The 16,865-nt window shown below is 56.4% G+C and overlaps 1 protein-coding gene across 4 annotated transcripts in view; it reads left to right on the top strand.

Moving 5' to 3' along the window:
* DNAH17 (dynein axonemal heavy chain 17) overlaps positions 1-16,865 on the top strand; it is a 94,701-nt gene that overhangs the window by 59,491 nt on the left and 18,345 nt on the right. For 3 of the 4 annotated variants that reach the window (XM_081575683.1, XM_081575682.1, XM_081575684.1), the window contains exons 52-65: positions 1,153-1,314; positions 1,817-1,981; positions 2,095-2,286; positions 4,574-4,840; positions 5,547-5,708; positions 7,599-7,832; positions 8,965-9,129; positions 10,647-10,742; positions 10,881-11,098; positions 13,666-13,873; positions 14,117-14,232; positions 15,028-15,220; positions 15,491-15,726; positions 16,363-16,485. In XM_081575683.1, the coding sequence (XP_081431809.1) occupies positions 1,153-1,314; positions 1,817-1,981; positions 2,095-2,286; positions 4,574-4,840; positions 5,547-5,708; positions 7,599-7,832; positions 8,965-9,129; positions 10,647-10,742; positions 10,881-11,098; positions 13,666-13,873; positions 14,117-14,232; positions 15,028-15,220; positions 15,491-15,726; positions 16,363-16,485 (2,537 nt within the window). Of the gene's footprint in view, positions 1-1,124; positions 1,315-1,816; positions 1,982-2,094; positions 2,287-4,573; positions 4,841-5,546; positions 5,709-7,598; positions 7,833-8,964; positions 9,130-10,646; positions 10,743-10,880; positions 11,099-13,665; positions 13,874-14,116; positions 14,233-15,027; positions 15,221-15,490; positions 15,727-16,362; positions 16,486-16,865 lie in introns of all 4 variants that reach the window. The other variant, XM_081575685.1, reaches the window with a different exon arrangement.

The following is a 16,865-nucleotide window of genomic DNA, read 5'->3' as shown; positions in this document are numbered from 1 at the left end:
AAGCAAAGTGACCTCTGGATGGATGACAGTGATGGAGGGGGATATGATGTGATGATGGTTATGACAGGTGATGATGATGGTGGTGATGATGGTAACTATGGTGATAGTGCTGATAGTGATGGTGATACTGACGCTGATGTTGACCATGCTGATAGTAATGATGGTGATAATGGTAACTATGGTGATAGCGCTGATGGTGATAATGGTGGTGATGATTATGGTGGTGCTGGTGATAATGATAGGGGTGATGATAATGGTGGGTGCCATGGTGATGATGACGATAATGGTAGTAATGGTGATAGTGGTGGCAATGTGATGGTGGGGGTGGTGACGGTGACAGTGTGAGTCTTGGTGGTGGTGGTGGTGATGTTTCCTCTTATGGATGGACTGAACTAGCCACTGGGTTTGGCCACTTACATCCCCGTTTCCTCCTCCAAACAACACATAATTCTCAGATATCCCCATTTTGCAGATGGGGAGTCCAAGGCTCAGGGAGGTTAAGTCACGCCCGTGTCCTCCCATCTCAAGTGCCAGCTCAGATGTCGTGCCCCCAAGAGGCCCCTCCTCCTCCCCACACACCCTGTCCCACTGTCCCAGTGTATGTCACAGCACACATCACAACATGTGATTACCTTGTGACTTTGTCTGGTTCTGTCTCCCCGCTACAAGGGGAGCTCCATGAAGGCAGAGTCTGTCCCGTCATCTCTACACTCTCAGAGCCCAGGACAGGGACCTGGAAAATCAGCACCCATTGAACTTGCCAGGTCTCTTGGTTGGCAAAGAGCCGAGCTTGGCCAGCCCGGGTAGGCTGGCTGCAGAGCTTGAGCCTGATGGCCGGTTCGAGGCCTCCCATACTTGGTTTGTGCTTGATCAGACCCCTTGTCCCTTTCTCCACCATCCACCCCATTAGAGGGGGCAGCCCTTAACCCTGTCTGGTGAAGAGAATCCCCCTCCACCATCTGTCAGGCCGCAGACACCCCCTTCAGCCTCCAGGACTTGTGGCCTTGGCAGTCTCTAGTTTCCTGGGCCCTGAGTAGCTACTGTACCACGCTGCCAGATCACTTCCTGGGAAAGCTGCCACTTTCTCATTTGATCCATGTGCGGCACTTGGCTTGCCTCCCAAGGATGCTGACCATCCCGCTTCTGGGGCAGGGGCTCCTGTTCTCCACCACAGAGATCCTGAAATGCCCGCTGGACCTTGTCCGCCTCTGGCTGCACGAGGCCGAACGCGTGTACGGCGACAAGATGGTGGACGAGAAGGACCAGGACACGCTGCGCAGGGTCACCATCGCTTCCACCAAGAAGTTCTTTGACGTGAGTCAGGCCGCCGATTTGCCCTGCTGAGTCCAGGAAGGTTCTGAGGGGCAGAGAGAGTAGGGGCCCCCGACAATCCTTGTCTCCTTGCAGGGGCCCTGGGTTGGGGATGGGAAGGACCATGTTGGGTCCCACGAGATGGCTCTGCCACGTGGATATGGCCCAAGCGAGGAGGAGAGGCGCTTTCGGCAGGTTGGGAGGTGAAGACCTCTCCCTCCAGCCGCCAGGCACAGACAGCTCTGCTCGGGGTAACACGCTCCGCTGGTGGGTCCGGGGTTTGCATGGTAGAGTCATTTTTCTGGACAGTCGGTTCATTCCCAGTGGGACACAGACCAGGGGCTTTTGCCCAGAAGTTTGCAGGGCCCCTGGCAGCATCAGTGTGGGCCCCAGTGGACGTGACCTGGCCTCCTGAGGCCATCAGGAAAGATGCTGGGGCTGCTGCTTGGGCTCCGTGGGCCCCTGGTGGCCACCAGAGCAGTGTCTCCCCTCAACCAACATCTAGGATCTTGGTGATGAGCTCCTATTTGCCAAACCAAACGTCTTTTGCCACTTTGCTCATGGGATCGGAGAACCCAAATACCTGCCGGTGACAGACCTGGCTCCACTGAACAAGCTCCTGGTGGAAGTCCTGGACAGTTACAACGAGGTCAACGCGGTCATGAACCTGGTGAGCCAGGGGCTCAAGCAGGCAGTGGTGGGGCGGGGGCCGGGGGACGAGTGAGGGAGGCACGTCCTGGCGATGAGACACCTGGGAATCTCTCCGGCCTGACCTCTTTTCAGGTGCTGTTTGAGGATGCGGTGGCCCACATCTGCAGGATCAACCGCATCCTGGAGTCCCCACGGGGCAATGCCCTGCTGGTGGGGGTGGGCGGCAGTGGCAAGCAGAGCCTCTCCCGCCTGGCCGCGTACATCAGTGCCCTGGACGTGTTCCAGATCACCCTCAAGAAGGGCTACGGGATCCCAGACCTCAAGGTGAGGGCGTCGCCTCTCAATAAGCCGCCCTTGGCAGGGGAGGGCGGGGGAGGAGGAGTCTTCCACTCCCCGAAATGGAGCATCCGACACAGAGACCAGAATGGTCACCAGCAGGGTCTTTATCTCAAGACGGCAAAGGCCAGGGACACAGTCGGCCAGGGCCCGCGGCTGTGTGCCGAAGGTAAACGGAAGTGTGGGTTTCCAGTAGATGTGAGCAGGGGTCCCCTCAGGCAAGGGGGTTGGGTTCTCGCCTCTGGTCATCACAGTCTGCCGCCTCGTCTTTCCTGGTTTTCCAGATTCAATCATTCAGAACCGATACTAACTAGCGGTCTCCCCACCTGCTTGGGGTTCTGCGAGGGCTGCTCTCTGAAGTAATTGAATAAACATTAGCTCGAACAGGTCTCCCATCCCCAGGATGCGCCGCCGAGGCTTTTTATTGATTTATTTTTCCGGAAAATTTGCTCTCTCGGGGAACTGTGAGCTAGTCAAACATGATTAGTCTAGAGCTTATCATGGCCGCTGCTCAGATTAGAGCTGAAATTGATTTGACCGTCTCCCACGGTGTCTCTTTGCCTTGGTGCTTCTGTGGGCCAGGACGAGGTTGGCCCAGGGGAGCCGCCGCTCTGCTCGAGGCTGCAAGGCAGTCACTAGCCAGGTGGCCTTAGGGGGGGATGGTCTGGACCCCCACCAGAGCCTGGCACCCTGGGACTTCAGCAGGAAGGGGGTGCTGGTCTGCGGGCTGGGGTCCCAGGAAGGATAACGGGGACGGTCAGCTGGTTCTCGGCCCTACTCTCAGGCTGCACCAGGGACTGCAGCCTCCAGGTGAGCGTCCGGCCTGCCAGAGTCCCCAGTGCAGCTCTTCTTTCTATCAAACACTAGCCAGCTCTAATTTTTAAACCCAAGCCTTAAGGACAAGGTCTTAATAATGTAGGTCCTGCCTCCTGGATTGAATCAGCGTGTGTGGATTCTCAGCTGAGCCGAGCGGGTCCTCACTGACCCCCTCAAGTGCTCTTCGGAGTGAAGAGAATCCTTGCATCCAGAGCCGTGTAGTGGTACTGAGTTTTCTCCACTGATAAAGTTTCTAGTCTGTTAGCTTAATCATATTGCTTTTATTTTCTTGATTGCATCACACTCTTTGCCCTTGTGAGGGCTTTATTCCCATTACCTCGCCCTGGGACCACCCGTGGCTGTTGCTATTTTATTCCCCGGCATGAGCTGCAGCGGCTCTGTGATCCGTGTCATCCCTGTTCATTGCTCCTGCGCCCCTGACGAGCCAGCTTTGCACTCATCCTTTGTCATCATTTATTAAGTAGCTTCTGTAGATTTGGAAGTAAGGACAGCTATAAACAGAGCTATAGGACCTTGCATCCTATTAGGGGAAGCAGACTCCTGAACCGTTAGAAGATGTATTATTATTGTTCTGATAATAGTGTTACGGTAAGAAGTCAACAATGTATATGTTGTTAGTATATACACATATAGTTTACGATTATATTATAAAGTCATACCAACAGCCATGGGCCCCCCACTGGAAACCAGAGACTCGAGGAGGCAGAGGGTCAGAATCCAAGCCTGAGGGCCATCATGTGCCTCATGGAAAATCCTGGACCTGGTCCCAAGAAAACAAGATACCAAGATACCAACAAGATATCAAGGACATCTAGGGAGAGGAGGGGCAGGATATGGTGGTGTTCTGGGACAAAGTGGAAGATATCTTGAAGACAGCAGAGATTGCTCGGGGGTGATGGTGGGTGGAGTGGCCGCAGGAGCCCTGGTGACCCCCAAAGGCCGGAACCGGGTGGTGCAATGAGAAGGGAGAGACGGAGCGAGTCCCTCATCATGGGCCAGCGCTCCACCTGCACTTGTGGCCGTGGGGGCTTAGCCGGGCTCCCACCCGCCGGGTCAGCCCCCCAGGCCCCCTACACACAGTCCCCAGGCCAGGCAGTAGCATGCTTTTGACTTCTATGAGCTCTCTTCTCGAGGCCGGAGTAGAGGCCCCCAGAGCTGGGCCGGACCCTCTGAAGAAATGCTTTAAGCTGAGTGAGGGGCCGGCCCGTGTGTCAGCAGCCCAGGGATCCTGGGGATGCTTCCAGTTTGGCGCTGTGGTGAGTGGTACCACCACGAGCCTGGGCTGCCTCCCCTCGAGGCCCTAAGTCTCCATCTACAGATCCTGCTGTTTCTTGCAGGGCTGATCTGTGGGTGCCCCTTGCCCTGGGTGGTGGTGGGAGATGCTTCTAAATGAGCCTCTCCTCGGCAAGACCTCTGAGGGTGTCTTCCTCGGGTCCAGCTCGACCTCGGCGCCCAGTACATCAAGTCGGCCGTGAAGAACGTTCCCTCGGTGTTCCTGATGACCGACTCCCAGGTGGCCGAGGAGCAGTTCCTGGTGCTGATCAACGACCTGCTGGCCTCGGGGGAGATCCCGGGGCTGTTCATGGATGACGAGGTGGAGAATATCATCTCTTCCATGCGGCCCCAGGTGAAGTCCCTTGGCCTGACAGACACCCGGGAGGCCTGCTGGAAGTTCTTCATTGACAGAGTGCGCAAGCACCTGAAGGTAGGGGGTCCCGGGCCTGTCGGGTCCTAGGGGGTCTTCCAGGCTGGGTCTTCACTCGGGGAGGAGTTGAGGGCTCTTCTGCCTCGCACAGGAAGCGGAAAACTCTTAGGAGAGTTACTGTGGGCTGCCTGGTGGAGGTGGGCTTTTAGAAGTGCCCTGTGGCCAAAGAGTGTTTTCTGTATGCACCCCTCCCTTATACAGCATGTTTAAATGGATTAGTTCACCTTGACCTTCCACGTTCCCTCTTGGGGGAAGCTGGCTAAGCTACCCGAGTTAGACCGAGCGAACGTTGGGTCCTTCTCTCCCTTCTGGTCTGCGTCCAGTAGGACGGCTGCCCTCTCCCCTCCCCGCCCCCGGCCAGGTGGTGCTGCTCTTTTCCCTCCCTGCAAGGACTAGACCTGCTAAAGGGACCTGAGTCCTCGCTGCCCAGCAAGAATGCCCACTCCCCGCTCCCTCCAGCACCCGGCCGTCCTTCCCACTTTGCAAGGGCCACCTCAGGGGAGCTCAGGCTCCGCTGCACCCCCACATCATGCAATGGCCACACTTCTCACTCAGAACTGGGAATGTTCTCCACACCACCCTCCACCCGGAGACACTCGGAGACAAACCCCACGCGGAGAGTTTCCCTTCTGGATGGGATTTCTGCAAAAGCAGCGCCATTTGGCATTGCCGTCCCCCAGCGAGCAACCTCTGTGTCCTCTCCTAGGTGATCCTGTGTTTCTCCCCCGTGGGCTCCATCCTGCGAGTGCGAGCAAGAAAATTCCCCGCTGTGGTCAACTGCACGGCCATCAACTGGTTCCATGAGTGGCCGGAGGATGCCCTGGTGTCCGTCAGCGCGCGCTTCCTTGAGGACACGGAGGGGATTCGGGTGAGTCTTGGGGCGAAGAGCCAGGAGGGAGGGGTCTTTATCATCTACCTCCAGGGATGGGATTAGGGTGAGGCACTCACCTTGGGTGCAAAACTTAAGGGGGCACCAAAAACTTCATTAAGATCAGTGATGTTTTAATGTGGTATTTTTAAAAATCAATGCTGAAACACTCAAGATGTCAAACTTATAAACAAAGGCCATCATTGGTTGATCTTGCAGCCCTGAGTCACTCTGACAGGGGAATGGTTGTTTCAACCAGCTGGGGGTTCTGGGCTCCACAGGGCCGGTTCAGGGAGGTGTGATGCCCACGTGAGAACAGATGGAAAAATTCGGGCTTTGAACATAGTCCCTGGTGGGAGCCTATTGCAGAGCTCGTATTTACTTTGATACATGTATACAGGTACACACTTTTTCCTCCTGCCTTGGGCTCCAACACGGTTCAGCCCAAGGGGCTCTGCCCAGGGCTGCTCCCTCACCTTTGACCTGCCTTTTGTAGGTCAAGACAAGTTACAACGGGGCAATATAAGTCTTCTTTTATTTTTTCCCTCTCATTTACGGTGTCTGTCTTTTATCGAAAGACAGTGCCCACATTCACCATTTGAGTTCATTGCTGGCCTAGGAACGATCATTAAACTCTGACCCAGCTGATGCAAGTGATCGCAAGCCTAGAATAAATCCCACATTGTTATTGTGTCTGATTTATTTTGAACACATATTCAGTGGGATAAAATAAGCTTGAAATTAACCTTCCTAGCTTTTAAAGATGGGCACAGTTCCCTGCTTGCACCGTTAGAGCATTCAGTTGCAGGATGAGCCATTCCTGGGAATGCTGCTGTTACGATGTGTGCTCCACGCCCCAAGTAAATGTAGAGAAGGGGGCCTCCTAGGACCAGCGATGGCTCCACCACCCACACGAGTGAGGGCTGCCGAGTAGATGCCAAAGAAGCATGTGTCGGATGAATACCTTCCCAAATTAAGGTGGCGCCAGTGGTAAAGAAGGGCTTCCCTGGTAGCTCAGTTAGTAAGGAATCTGCCTACAATGGAGGAGACCCAGGTTCGATCCTTGAGTAGGGAAGATCCCCTGGAGAAGGAAATGGCAACCCACTCCAGTATTCTTGCCTGGAAAATCCCATGAACAGAGGAACCTGGCAGACTACAGTCCATGGGGTCGCAAAGAGTCAGACATGACTTCACCACCAGTGGTAAAGAACCCACCTGACAATGCATGAGACATAGGAGATTCAGATTCGATCCCTGGGTGAGGAAGAGCCCCTGGAGGAGGGCATGGCAACCTACTCCAGTACTCTTGCCTGGAGAATCCCAGTGGACAGAGAAGCCTGGCGGGCTGCCATCCATGGGGTCGCAAAGAGTCGGACATGACTGAAGCGACTTAGCACGTGTGTGCAAATGTTGCTCAGACAGTTCGTGGGGCAAAGCTCCCAGTGCTTGTCTTCTGGCAGGTTGGGGGGCCCAGGCAGTAGGGGCTGTGATCCTGATGTGGACGCAGGCGAGAGGAGGCTGGGAAAGGAGTTACTAACCCCTCAGGCCCACAACAGGAAATGCCTAATCCATGGTTGCAGATTTACCTGGTTATTCAAATATGTTGAATATATGAATGTGTGACTCATAGAACAGTCATAACCTCAGCTGTGAAAAGGTGCCCTGGTGGTGCAACGTCACCATTGCCCATGAGAGCCCTGCAGGCCTGGTCGTCTCAAGCCTCATTGGGCACCCGAGCCGCCAAGATTGAGAGGGGGGTACCTCTCATCCAAGGTCCTTGGCAAGTAAGGGAACCCACCTTGTGGTCCACTATGGCCAGCAGCCTCCTCTTCCCCTGAGTCCCTCCCACCAGGGCACAGGGGAGTGAATGGCCCTGCCTTGGCTTTGTAGCCGGAAGTCAAGGCCTCCATCAGCCTCTTCATGTCCTATGTGCACACGACCGTCAATGAGATGTCCAAGGTGTACCTGGCCACCGAGAGGCGCTACAACTACACGACGCCCAAAACCTTCCTGGAGCAGATCAAGCTGTACCAGAACCTGCTGGCCAAGAAGAGGATGGAGCTGGTGGCCAAAATCGAGAGGCTGGAGAACGGGCTGATGAAGCTGCAGAGCACGGCCTCTCAGGTAAGAGAACGGGCCCACGGGCCACGCTTCCGGAACCTTCCCCCAGATGTGCGACACGCGGTAAGGGGACCAGGACCCCTGCCTTGGGGGAACTTCCACTTGTGAACCAGAGCCAGGGTCTTGGTGTTGACCTTGACAGTGGGTCCCAGGTCCTCTTGGGATGCTGATGCCGCGTCAGGTGCTTCCCGGGGAAGGGAGGGGCCCCCAAGTCTGGAGGGGTTTGCTCATCCCAATGAGTGCAGCCCAGGAAGGTGGGTCCATCCTGGGGTGCCATTCACACTGCCATGTCCCGATGCAATAGTGTCTGCCGTACTGTCACACCATGTTAAATTTTAGTTTTCCGCCTGGTTTTGAGTGTCTTCCCTGGTGTAGCCTGGGCTCCCTCTTTACTGCCCACTGTTGGCGTCTCCCCAGGGGGCCTGGTAAACAGCCCCTGAGTCCCTGCATCCCGGCCAAAGGTAGAGGTCAGGGATGACCCCTGACACAGGCGGTGCTGCATGCGTCCGGCCACCCCAGGGGGGGTCGAGAGGGGGACACAGTGGTGGGGGATGTCCAAGAAAGAGCTTACAGGGGCCAAGAAGTGGCCTGCCCCCTCCCTGGAGAGGAAAGAAAGAGAAGCCTGGCCCAGCGGGCATTTCTTTTTCTCCAAATGTACCTTCCAGAAGTGGTCCTAGGACACAGTGAATGAGCCCAGGAGAGGGCAGTTACAGCACCCGAGGGGCTTCCCCATGGTAGAAATCACCCAGTTGGGGAAGGATGTCTCACCCCATCACTCGCCACTTCCCAGTACGCCCTCCACCCGGCCGCTTGGGGCCTCACCTGAGCACCCAAGGGAGCATTTCACCCCTGACACTCAGCTCTCACGGCCCCACCAGCCTCCCCACGACTCCTCAGCACCCTGGCCACCTTGAGAGCCGCCTCCCCGAGCCTCAGGAACAGGTCTTTCACTTGTGATAACCCTGTGTACACAACTGGTGCTCAATGAATACTTACCTTGGACAAGCTGAAAAAGCACTAAGAAATGCGTCCCAGGGAGCGATAAGCAACTGGCAGGCCTGTGCTCCGCTCGGCCACGTGGCCACCAGCCCGGCCGGGACCCCAGCCTGCCCGTCTCCCTCACCACCCCCTCCAGGTGGACGATTTAAAAGCCAAGCTGGCGGTTCAGGAGGCAGAGCTCAAGCAGAAAAATGAGAACGCGGACAAGCTGATCCACGTGGTGGGTGTGGAGACCGAGAAAGTCAGCAAGGAGAAAGCCATTGCTGACGAGGAGGAGATCAAGGTGGAGGTCATCAACAAGGTAGGCGGTGGGCAGTTCCGCTTGGCCGGGCACCTTCCCCGAGTGGCCAGTATCTCCCTGCGGGCCCTGGCAACCCAGAAGGACCCCCACAGGGAGGGCACCTCCCCCAAATGCAGGGCCCCCAGCTCAGCATAGAGCTGCCCTCCCAGGCCCCTGCAGTGGCATCTCCTGAGCTGGTAAGAAATGCAGGTTCCCAGATCCCGGTTCTGCTGAACCAGGTCTGCATCTGAGAGACAGGCTCATGTGAGCACATCAAGGCTTGAGAAGATGGCCTCGGAGCCCTGGGCCTCAGACTTCCTACAGCGGGAGCCCCCAGAGGTTCCAACGCCCCGACTCTGGTGGGCTCCACGCTGAAGGTCCTTGTGGTTGGGCTGATTTCCCATCGCCCCTGTCTCCGTGCCCTTTGCGTCATCAGTCATGCCTCTGCCTGAGGGCCTAAATTAAGAGCCTCAGTAATTGTCTGCTGTCTCTTGAGAGGGCCTGAGTCAGCTTCCTCCCACAGCCTACAGGAGGGGGAAGCCTGAGTCCTTCGCACCAGCGCTAGAATGAGAGAAGGTCCCAGGAGCTCCCCTCCATCCCTCATGGTCAGCTGCAAGACCACAGCCCTGTTAGGGTAGCCGGCAACGTGCCTGATGTCTCAAAATTAGCAAGTGATATAGCCAGGATCCGTGCCAGAGCCCACACCTGCATCCTGAGCCCTGGGAGCTGCCGTTCGATACTCACATGCAGCTTAACGTCTGGGCACCCGCCCCTCTCCAACCCCTGATCCCGAAAGGGCCCACCCAGGCGTACTCCAGGGAGGCAGCACTGGGGGCTGCTCTCAGCACCCCCAGCCGAGTCAGCGCCTTCCACACCCTGTTCCCTGAAGTCAGACACAGGGTGGGCTTCTCCGGGAGGTTCTTTGCAGAGGGACCCTCTTCTTTCTGTCCGCCCTCCCCCATGCCCAGCACAGCTCCCAGCCCCCCACAGCCTTCGTCTCCCTTTGCTGTCACTCGGGTCCTGATTGATCGATAGAAAGCTTCTCCTGATCTCTCTGGTGCCTGGAGGCTCAGAGGGGTTCTTCTGGACCCAATGAGTGAATGCGTGCATGCGTGAGTGAGTGAATGGATGCGTGAATGAGGGCGTTCTCACTTTAAGGGGAGGATGGCCTGCACCTCTGAAGCCAGTCCAGTCTGGAGGGATTACACAATGGCACCAAGAGACGAGGCCTCAAAGCCCTGGGGGATGGGCCTACATGGCTCCAGGTTTCTCCTCCGGGCCTGGAAGCTGGAGCCAAGAGAAGGCACCGTTCCCCTTTCTGAATCCCAAGTCAGCTGATGCCCAGCGCCTTCTGGCCTGAGTGTTTTGGGGCAAAGGAGGCAGCAGGCATTGGAGTGTAGGAAGGCGGGCTCCAGACAGTGACCCAGAGAGTGACAGTGAAGGGGAGCACCCCTCCTTGACCCCCTTCAGGGTCCCCCTTCACACGCACCATCCACATGGACCCCAGCATCCGTCTTTCCCGTCTGGCTTCCTTCCAGAATGTCACCGAGAAACAAAAGGCCTGTGAAACGGACCTGGCCAAGGCAGAGCCGGCCCTGCTGGCCGCGCAAGAGGCCCTTGACACCCTGAACAAGGTGAGGGCAGGAGGAGGAGGAAGAATCAGGACCTGGGACCCCTGGGCTGAAAGGAGATGCCATGGGGTTGTCACTGGAGACCTCCTGGTCCTGCTCGGGGCTAAATCCCCACTCAGGTCCATCCACCTGTCTCTGCAGAACAACCTGACAGAGCTGAAGTCCTTCGGGTCCCCACCGGATGCCGTGGTCAACGTCACGGCCGCTGTGATGATTCTGACCGCACCCGGGGGCAAGATCCCCAAGGACAAGAGCTGGAAAGCTGCGAAAATCATGATGGGCAAAGTGGACACCTTCCTGGACTCCTTGAAAAAGTTCGACAAGGAGCACATCCCCGAGGCCTGCCTGAAAGCGTTCAAGTGAGTCGGGGTTCAGCCGCCACCATGGGGTCCCCTCAGGTCTCAGCCTGTCAGGAGCACGTCATGCTCAGGCCCTGTGTGGTCGCGAACCTTCTCCCACTTGTCGCTGGCCCTGCACCACGTGGTCCCAAGGGAAGCCTGTGCTTGCTGGGGGCAGGGCAGGGTCTTGGGCGGCACAGAGCAAGGTGGGACCCCAAAGCCAGCAGGCAAGAGTCTGGGTGCATCTACCTGTACCTGAGCTACCAGGGCATCAAGGTGAAACGTGACCCCAGCTCGAGGGGAGCCTCATCACACTTCATCTCCCTAACCTTGGTCGATCTGGCTTCTTGGGTGAGGGTAGGGGTGGATCGGAGGGTGGGGTCGGAGGGGTGGTCTGCTCACCCTCTTGGTGGTGCTGCGCGCAGGGATCACACACAGGACCCTGCTTTTGCTCCTGGCACTTTAGAAGTAGCAGTGAGTTTTAGCCTTTTTGTATCTTGTTCATAATTTATCCCAGCTGTGCATGCATGTAGTTATTTTTAGTCCCTTATAGTTTCTTTGAATTTGTTGCTCAACGAGACATTTGTCCAGGTGCAGCCACTGCAGCAAAGGGCCCCAGGTCCTAGTCCGTCTCAAGGTGGGACTTGGAAAGGGTGTATAGAGTGGGCACTTCCAAATCTTGCCCCATAAATCCAGTAACACTAGCATTGGTGAGCACAGCACTTATGAGCAGGCTTCCCAGGTGGTGCTAGTGGTAAAGAGCTCACCTGCCAATGCAGGACACGTAAAAGACGTGGGTTCAATCCTCGGGTCGGGAAGATCCCCTGGAGGAGGGCATGGCAGCCCACTCCAGTATTCTTGCCTGGAGAATCCCATGGACAGAGGAGCCTGGTGGGGGACAGTCCGTGGGGTCGCAAAGAGTCGGACATAACTAAAGTGACAGCGCGCACACTTGTGAGCACTCTGTGCCTGGCCATCCCCTGGCAACCCAATTTCAGGGCCAAGCTGACCTGACCCCGAGCGAGATAGGGAGGCCCTCCCATGACCCCAGTGAGCCCAGGTGAGTCCTCAACCTCTCAGTTCCATCTGTATCAGAAGAGAGCTGGACAACTGAAAAACATTTGATGACTAAGGACTAGTGTCAAGTTTAAGAAAAACTCTTAGAGACTCACCTCCAGGAAGTGGTCCGTGTCAACGTTTGGCGTGTTTCCTTTCAGTCTTTTTTCTAAAGATTTTCCCCCTGGTAGTTGAAAGAATACTGTATATATGCAATTATCTGTTCTGCTTTTTATTTTTTACTTAACATTGCAGGAGAAAAAAATCTTTTCCCTATCTTGTCAAAACGCTTTATCTGTTTCACTTTTTTTTTTTAACCACAGATGATTTGTAATTTACTTAACTATACCTGTGCTGTTGAGGGTCTAGGCTGTCTCTGTTTCTGCCATCACAAATGGTGCCATGATAAATGTCTTCTCCTTGTCACCCAGCAAACTTTGCAACTCCCACCTCCCCATGCTGTCTGGAGTGTGCTTAACAGACGCAGACCCACTGCCTAAACAGAGTGTAAAAAAATGCAAGATAGAGGAGATGATGGGCTGTGTTTCCCACCTAAACTCAAATCACACTTCAATTACAATTTTGAATCATCCATTCAGAATTCCTTCTGCAGACAGCTCAGTCCGTTAATGCTCAATGATGTCACCATTATTTTAAAAACACTGGTTTCTGGAGCTTCTTAACTGCATCTGCAGGCATTGCTCCTCATCACTTTTGTAAGATAACACCTGTAACGTCACCTCTTTGAAGTCTCACCTGTGGAGCCTTAGCCTTACTGGTGATGCTGGAAAACCGGGCACTGGTTCCAACACTTCCTGTCAGCATAAAACTGGGCAAGTTGCCAACCCCTGAACACCAGTTTTCTTGCTGAGGGCCAGAGTGGTTGCAGAATGAAAGTGAGACCAGCTGTAGAAAGCAGCAGGAACAGAGAGGATTTAAGGGAAAAAAAGAAGCAGGATTTCTTCCATCGTATAGAACAGAGGACTTGAAATCACTACTTCCTTTCCCTTTCATAGGCTTCCCTGATAGCTCAGTTGGTAAAGAACCTGCCTCCAATGCAGGAGACCCTGGTTCAATTCCTGGATCGGGAAGATCCACTGGAGAAGGGATAGGCTACCCACTCCAGTATTCTTGGGCTTCCCTTGTGGCTCAGCTGGTGAAGAATCTGCCGCAGTGCGGGAGACCTGGGTTCAGTCCTTGGGTTGGGAAGGGAAAGGCTACCCAACTCCAGTATTCTGGCCTGGAGAATTCCATGGACTATATAGTCCATGGGGTCCCAAAGAGTCAGACACGACTGAACGACTTTCACTTTTTTCCCTTTCATACCCTTAATTCCACTCCAGAAGCCAGAATTCTGACTTTCGGTCTTTTATTCTTCTTTCTGTAATCATTAAGACACCAGAAGATAGTAAGTTAAATGTGCTGCTCCTCCTATGGCTCGTAATGGGCGCTAGAGTCGCAGACGCGGAGCTGGAGGCAGGTGCAGGGTGGCGGGAGCCTGCGTCCCCAGCCCGCTGTCGCTCGCTCCCCAGGCCCTACCAAGGCAACCCGACCTTCGACCCTGAGTTCATCCGCTCCAAGTCCACGGCTGCCGCGGGCCTGTGCTCCTGGTGCATCAACATCGTCCGCTTCTATGAGGTCTACTGCGACGTGGCCCCCAAGAGGCAGGCCCTGGAGGAGGCCAACGCCGAGCTGGCCGAGGCCCAGGAGAAGCTCTCCCGCATCAAGAACAAAATCGCCGTGAGTGTGGCCCGCAGGCGCGGCCGGCCACCACCTCCACCTGAGAGGGGTCGGCCTAGCCACCCCTGTGAATTACTGAGCATCTGATGCGAGGCCCTGAACACCCCGGAGGCCGCCTGCCTTGGCCGTGCTTGTGGCCCTCAGGCCCCTCGGGGATCTCACTCGTCCCAGGGCTCAGCTGCTCTATTCCCGGGAGAGCCAGGGGTGTCCCGATTACAGGGTCTTCCCACCTTGATTTTCCAGGAACTCAACGCCAACCTGAACAACCTAACGTCGGCATTTGAGAAAGCGACGGCTGAGAAGATCAAGTGCCAGCAGGAGGCTGACGCCACCAATAGGGTGATCTCGCTGGCTAACAGGTGCCTCGGCCCCCCTCCCATCACAAGACCCGTCCTGTCCTCAGACCCCCCACCCTCAAAAGGGATGAGCCCACAAAACGGCCTCACAGGGGGATAAGCCCCAGGTGCAGCCACCACTTTCTGAGCACAGAGAGTCGTGAGGATTAACCCTGGGAGGTCCCCAGGCTGCCTACCTAGCCTCCGGTGGGATGTGGACTCACCTCTGCCGGGACAGTCAAAGGTGGTCTTTCGGTCACCAGGAAGAGGGGCTGCTCAGATGATGCTAGAGACACACTTCCGTGAGCCTAATCGGGCGTCTGTACTTCCGCAAACCTGGCCCTGCTCTCGATGCTGGGTGTGCCATTCAGGGTCGGGGACCAGCCCTCGGGCTAGTGGCCTGAGAAGCACGAGGCACAGCCTGGAGTCCCCACCCCACGCAGGGCCAGGTGGCCGCCACCGGGCTGGCCGCTGCCCAAAGCGAGTGCTCAGTGGTGTCCAGGCAGCGGCCTCGGCGGTCAGGCCACGTGGTCAGATAGCATCGGAGTGCATGTGACGCCAGCACCCTGGGGAAGGAAGCTCGGCGTCCCCAGCTGCACCCGGAAAGCATTAGCTTTGCTTCCCTAAAGCGTCTTCTCCCCCAAACTCCCTACAAAGCACGTTCATTCCTGAACCACTGAGCAAAGTAAGGCTTTGAAGCCACGAGGTCCGTGGTAAAGACGGAGGCACACCTTTCCCGGTCCTCCAGCCCATCCTCTCTCGCGCCGGGCGCACGGGCATCTCTTTCGCCCACTGACCCCCGGCCCCCACCTACCTCAGGCTGGTAGGAGGACTGGCATCAGAAAACGTCCGCTGGGCTGAGTCAGTGGAGAACTTCAAAAGCCAGGGGGTCACTCTGTGCGGGGACGTCCTGCTGATCTCCGCCTTCGTCTCCTACGTGGGCTACTTCACCAAGAAATACCGCAATGAGCTGATGGAGAGGTTTTGGATCCCGTACATAAGCCAGTTAAAGGTAAGAGGTCCCGTTGCATTCATCACTCAGGACGTCTGGGTGGGGGGTGGGAGCAGACCCAGCCAGGTCTCACGGTCTCTCCTGCGATGAACAAGGCAGAGGCTGTAGGGTAGCCAGGGTGCAGACGGCAGCCCAGCACGAACGATGCTGACATCCTTTCTGGCCGGGTCCCAAGTTGCTCTGAGCGGCTATCTTCCCCTGTGGCCCACGTGTTATTCAGAGTGCCTCTTCCCACCGAACGGTGTCGGGCCACACCACCCTCCTCGGCAGGTCCCGATCCCAATCACGAAGGGTCTGGACCCCTTGACCCTGCTGACCGACGACGCGGACGTGGCCACCTGGAACAACCAGGGGCTCCCCAGCGACCGCATGTCCACAGAGAACGCCACCATCCTGTGCAACACAGAGCGCTGGCCCCTCATCGTGGATGCCCAGCTGCAGGGCATCAAGTGGATCAAAAACAAATACGGCAGCGAGCTGAAGGCCATCCGCCTGGGACAGAAGAGGTGCGCCATTACCGAGGCAGGCGGGGTGGGGGCTCCAGAGGCAGTGGCCAGCCCATGAGCTCAGCCAGAAGTCTGCGAAGCCCACTAAGAGCCTTTCAGTTGTTAAATGAATGGACAGGTCTTTGGAAACAAACACTGGCCCACGGGGGGGTGGATTTTCTTAGTTCCTAGACCCCGGGGAACAGCGCCGACAGCGAAGACTCAAACCCGCTGCTCCCCTCTCCCTGTTCGCTGCCGCTCCTGCAGGGGCAGCGCTGACACCTTGACTCCCACCTGTGGCAGTCCTGCCTGGTCACTGGCCAGCTGGGAGGCTGCGGCTGGTCGTCTTGCCATCTCTTATCACAGATGAGAGGCAATGCCCATAACACAGCTGCCGGGGAGCCTTCCCAGGGTGCGGGGCAGTGAGAGGAAATGCAGATGTGGAACGTTTAGCTCTGCAGCCACAAAGCAGCTCCATGTTCAAACCTCCCCACCTGGGGTGATTTACACAGAGAGCCCTGAGCTCCCCTCCGGAAGGACCCTTTGAGAGAGAAACGAACTACTGGCCCTCCAGTCACCTCTCTCGTCCCTCCTGGGACATGCGATTGCGTGGTCACCGGGCCCCGGGGCCTTCACGACCTCATGATGTGCCCACAGCTACTTGGACATCATTGAGCGGGCCATCTCGGAAGGGGACACCTTGCTCATCGAGAACATTGGTGAGACCATCGACCCAGTTCTGGACCCCCTGCTGGGCAGGAACACGATCAAAAAGGGAAAGTGAGTGACGGGTTCCCCCACGTGATGGTCCTCAGCGCAGAGGTCTGGCCTCCAAACGGAGAGGGAGGGCAGGGCCTCTCCTTTCCTTGGAGCCACAGGGGTTTCAGCAAAACGCCAACGGGCGTGAGTGGGGAAGCCCCCTGGGAGGGGCCGCAGGGAGAGCAGTGGTGGGCCCACATCCCAGTTAGGGAGGAAAGCCTACACCAGCGCTGCATCAGCGATTGCCTGCAGACGCCCGTCCTTCACGGTCATCTTTTTTCCTGTTTTCATGCATTTTGCAAATCTTGAGCCAGTATTACTATTTCTTCCTATTCAGCTGAGATTCATATAACGTAAAATTAACCAAAAGTAACCAATCCAGTGGCATTTAGGGCATTCGT

This window comes from Giraffa tippelskirchi, chromosome 3 (genome assembly GCF_054371585.1).
Source record: "Giraffa tippelskirchi isolate mGirTip1 chromosome 3, T2T-mGirTip1v1.2.pri, whole genome shotgun sequence".
NCBI lineage: Eukaryota > Metazoa > Chordata > Mammalia > Artiodactyla > Giraffidae > Giraffa > Giraffa tippelskirchi.
Note: the sequence above shows the minus strand (reverse complement) of the source record. Positions and strands in the feature narration are given on the sequence as shown.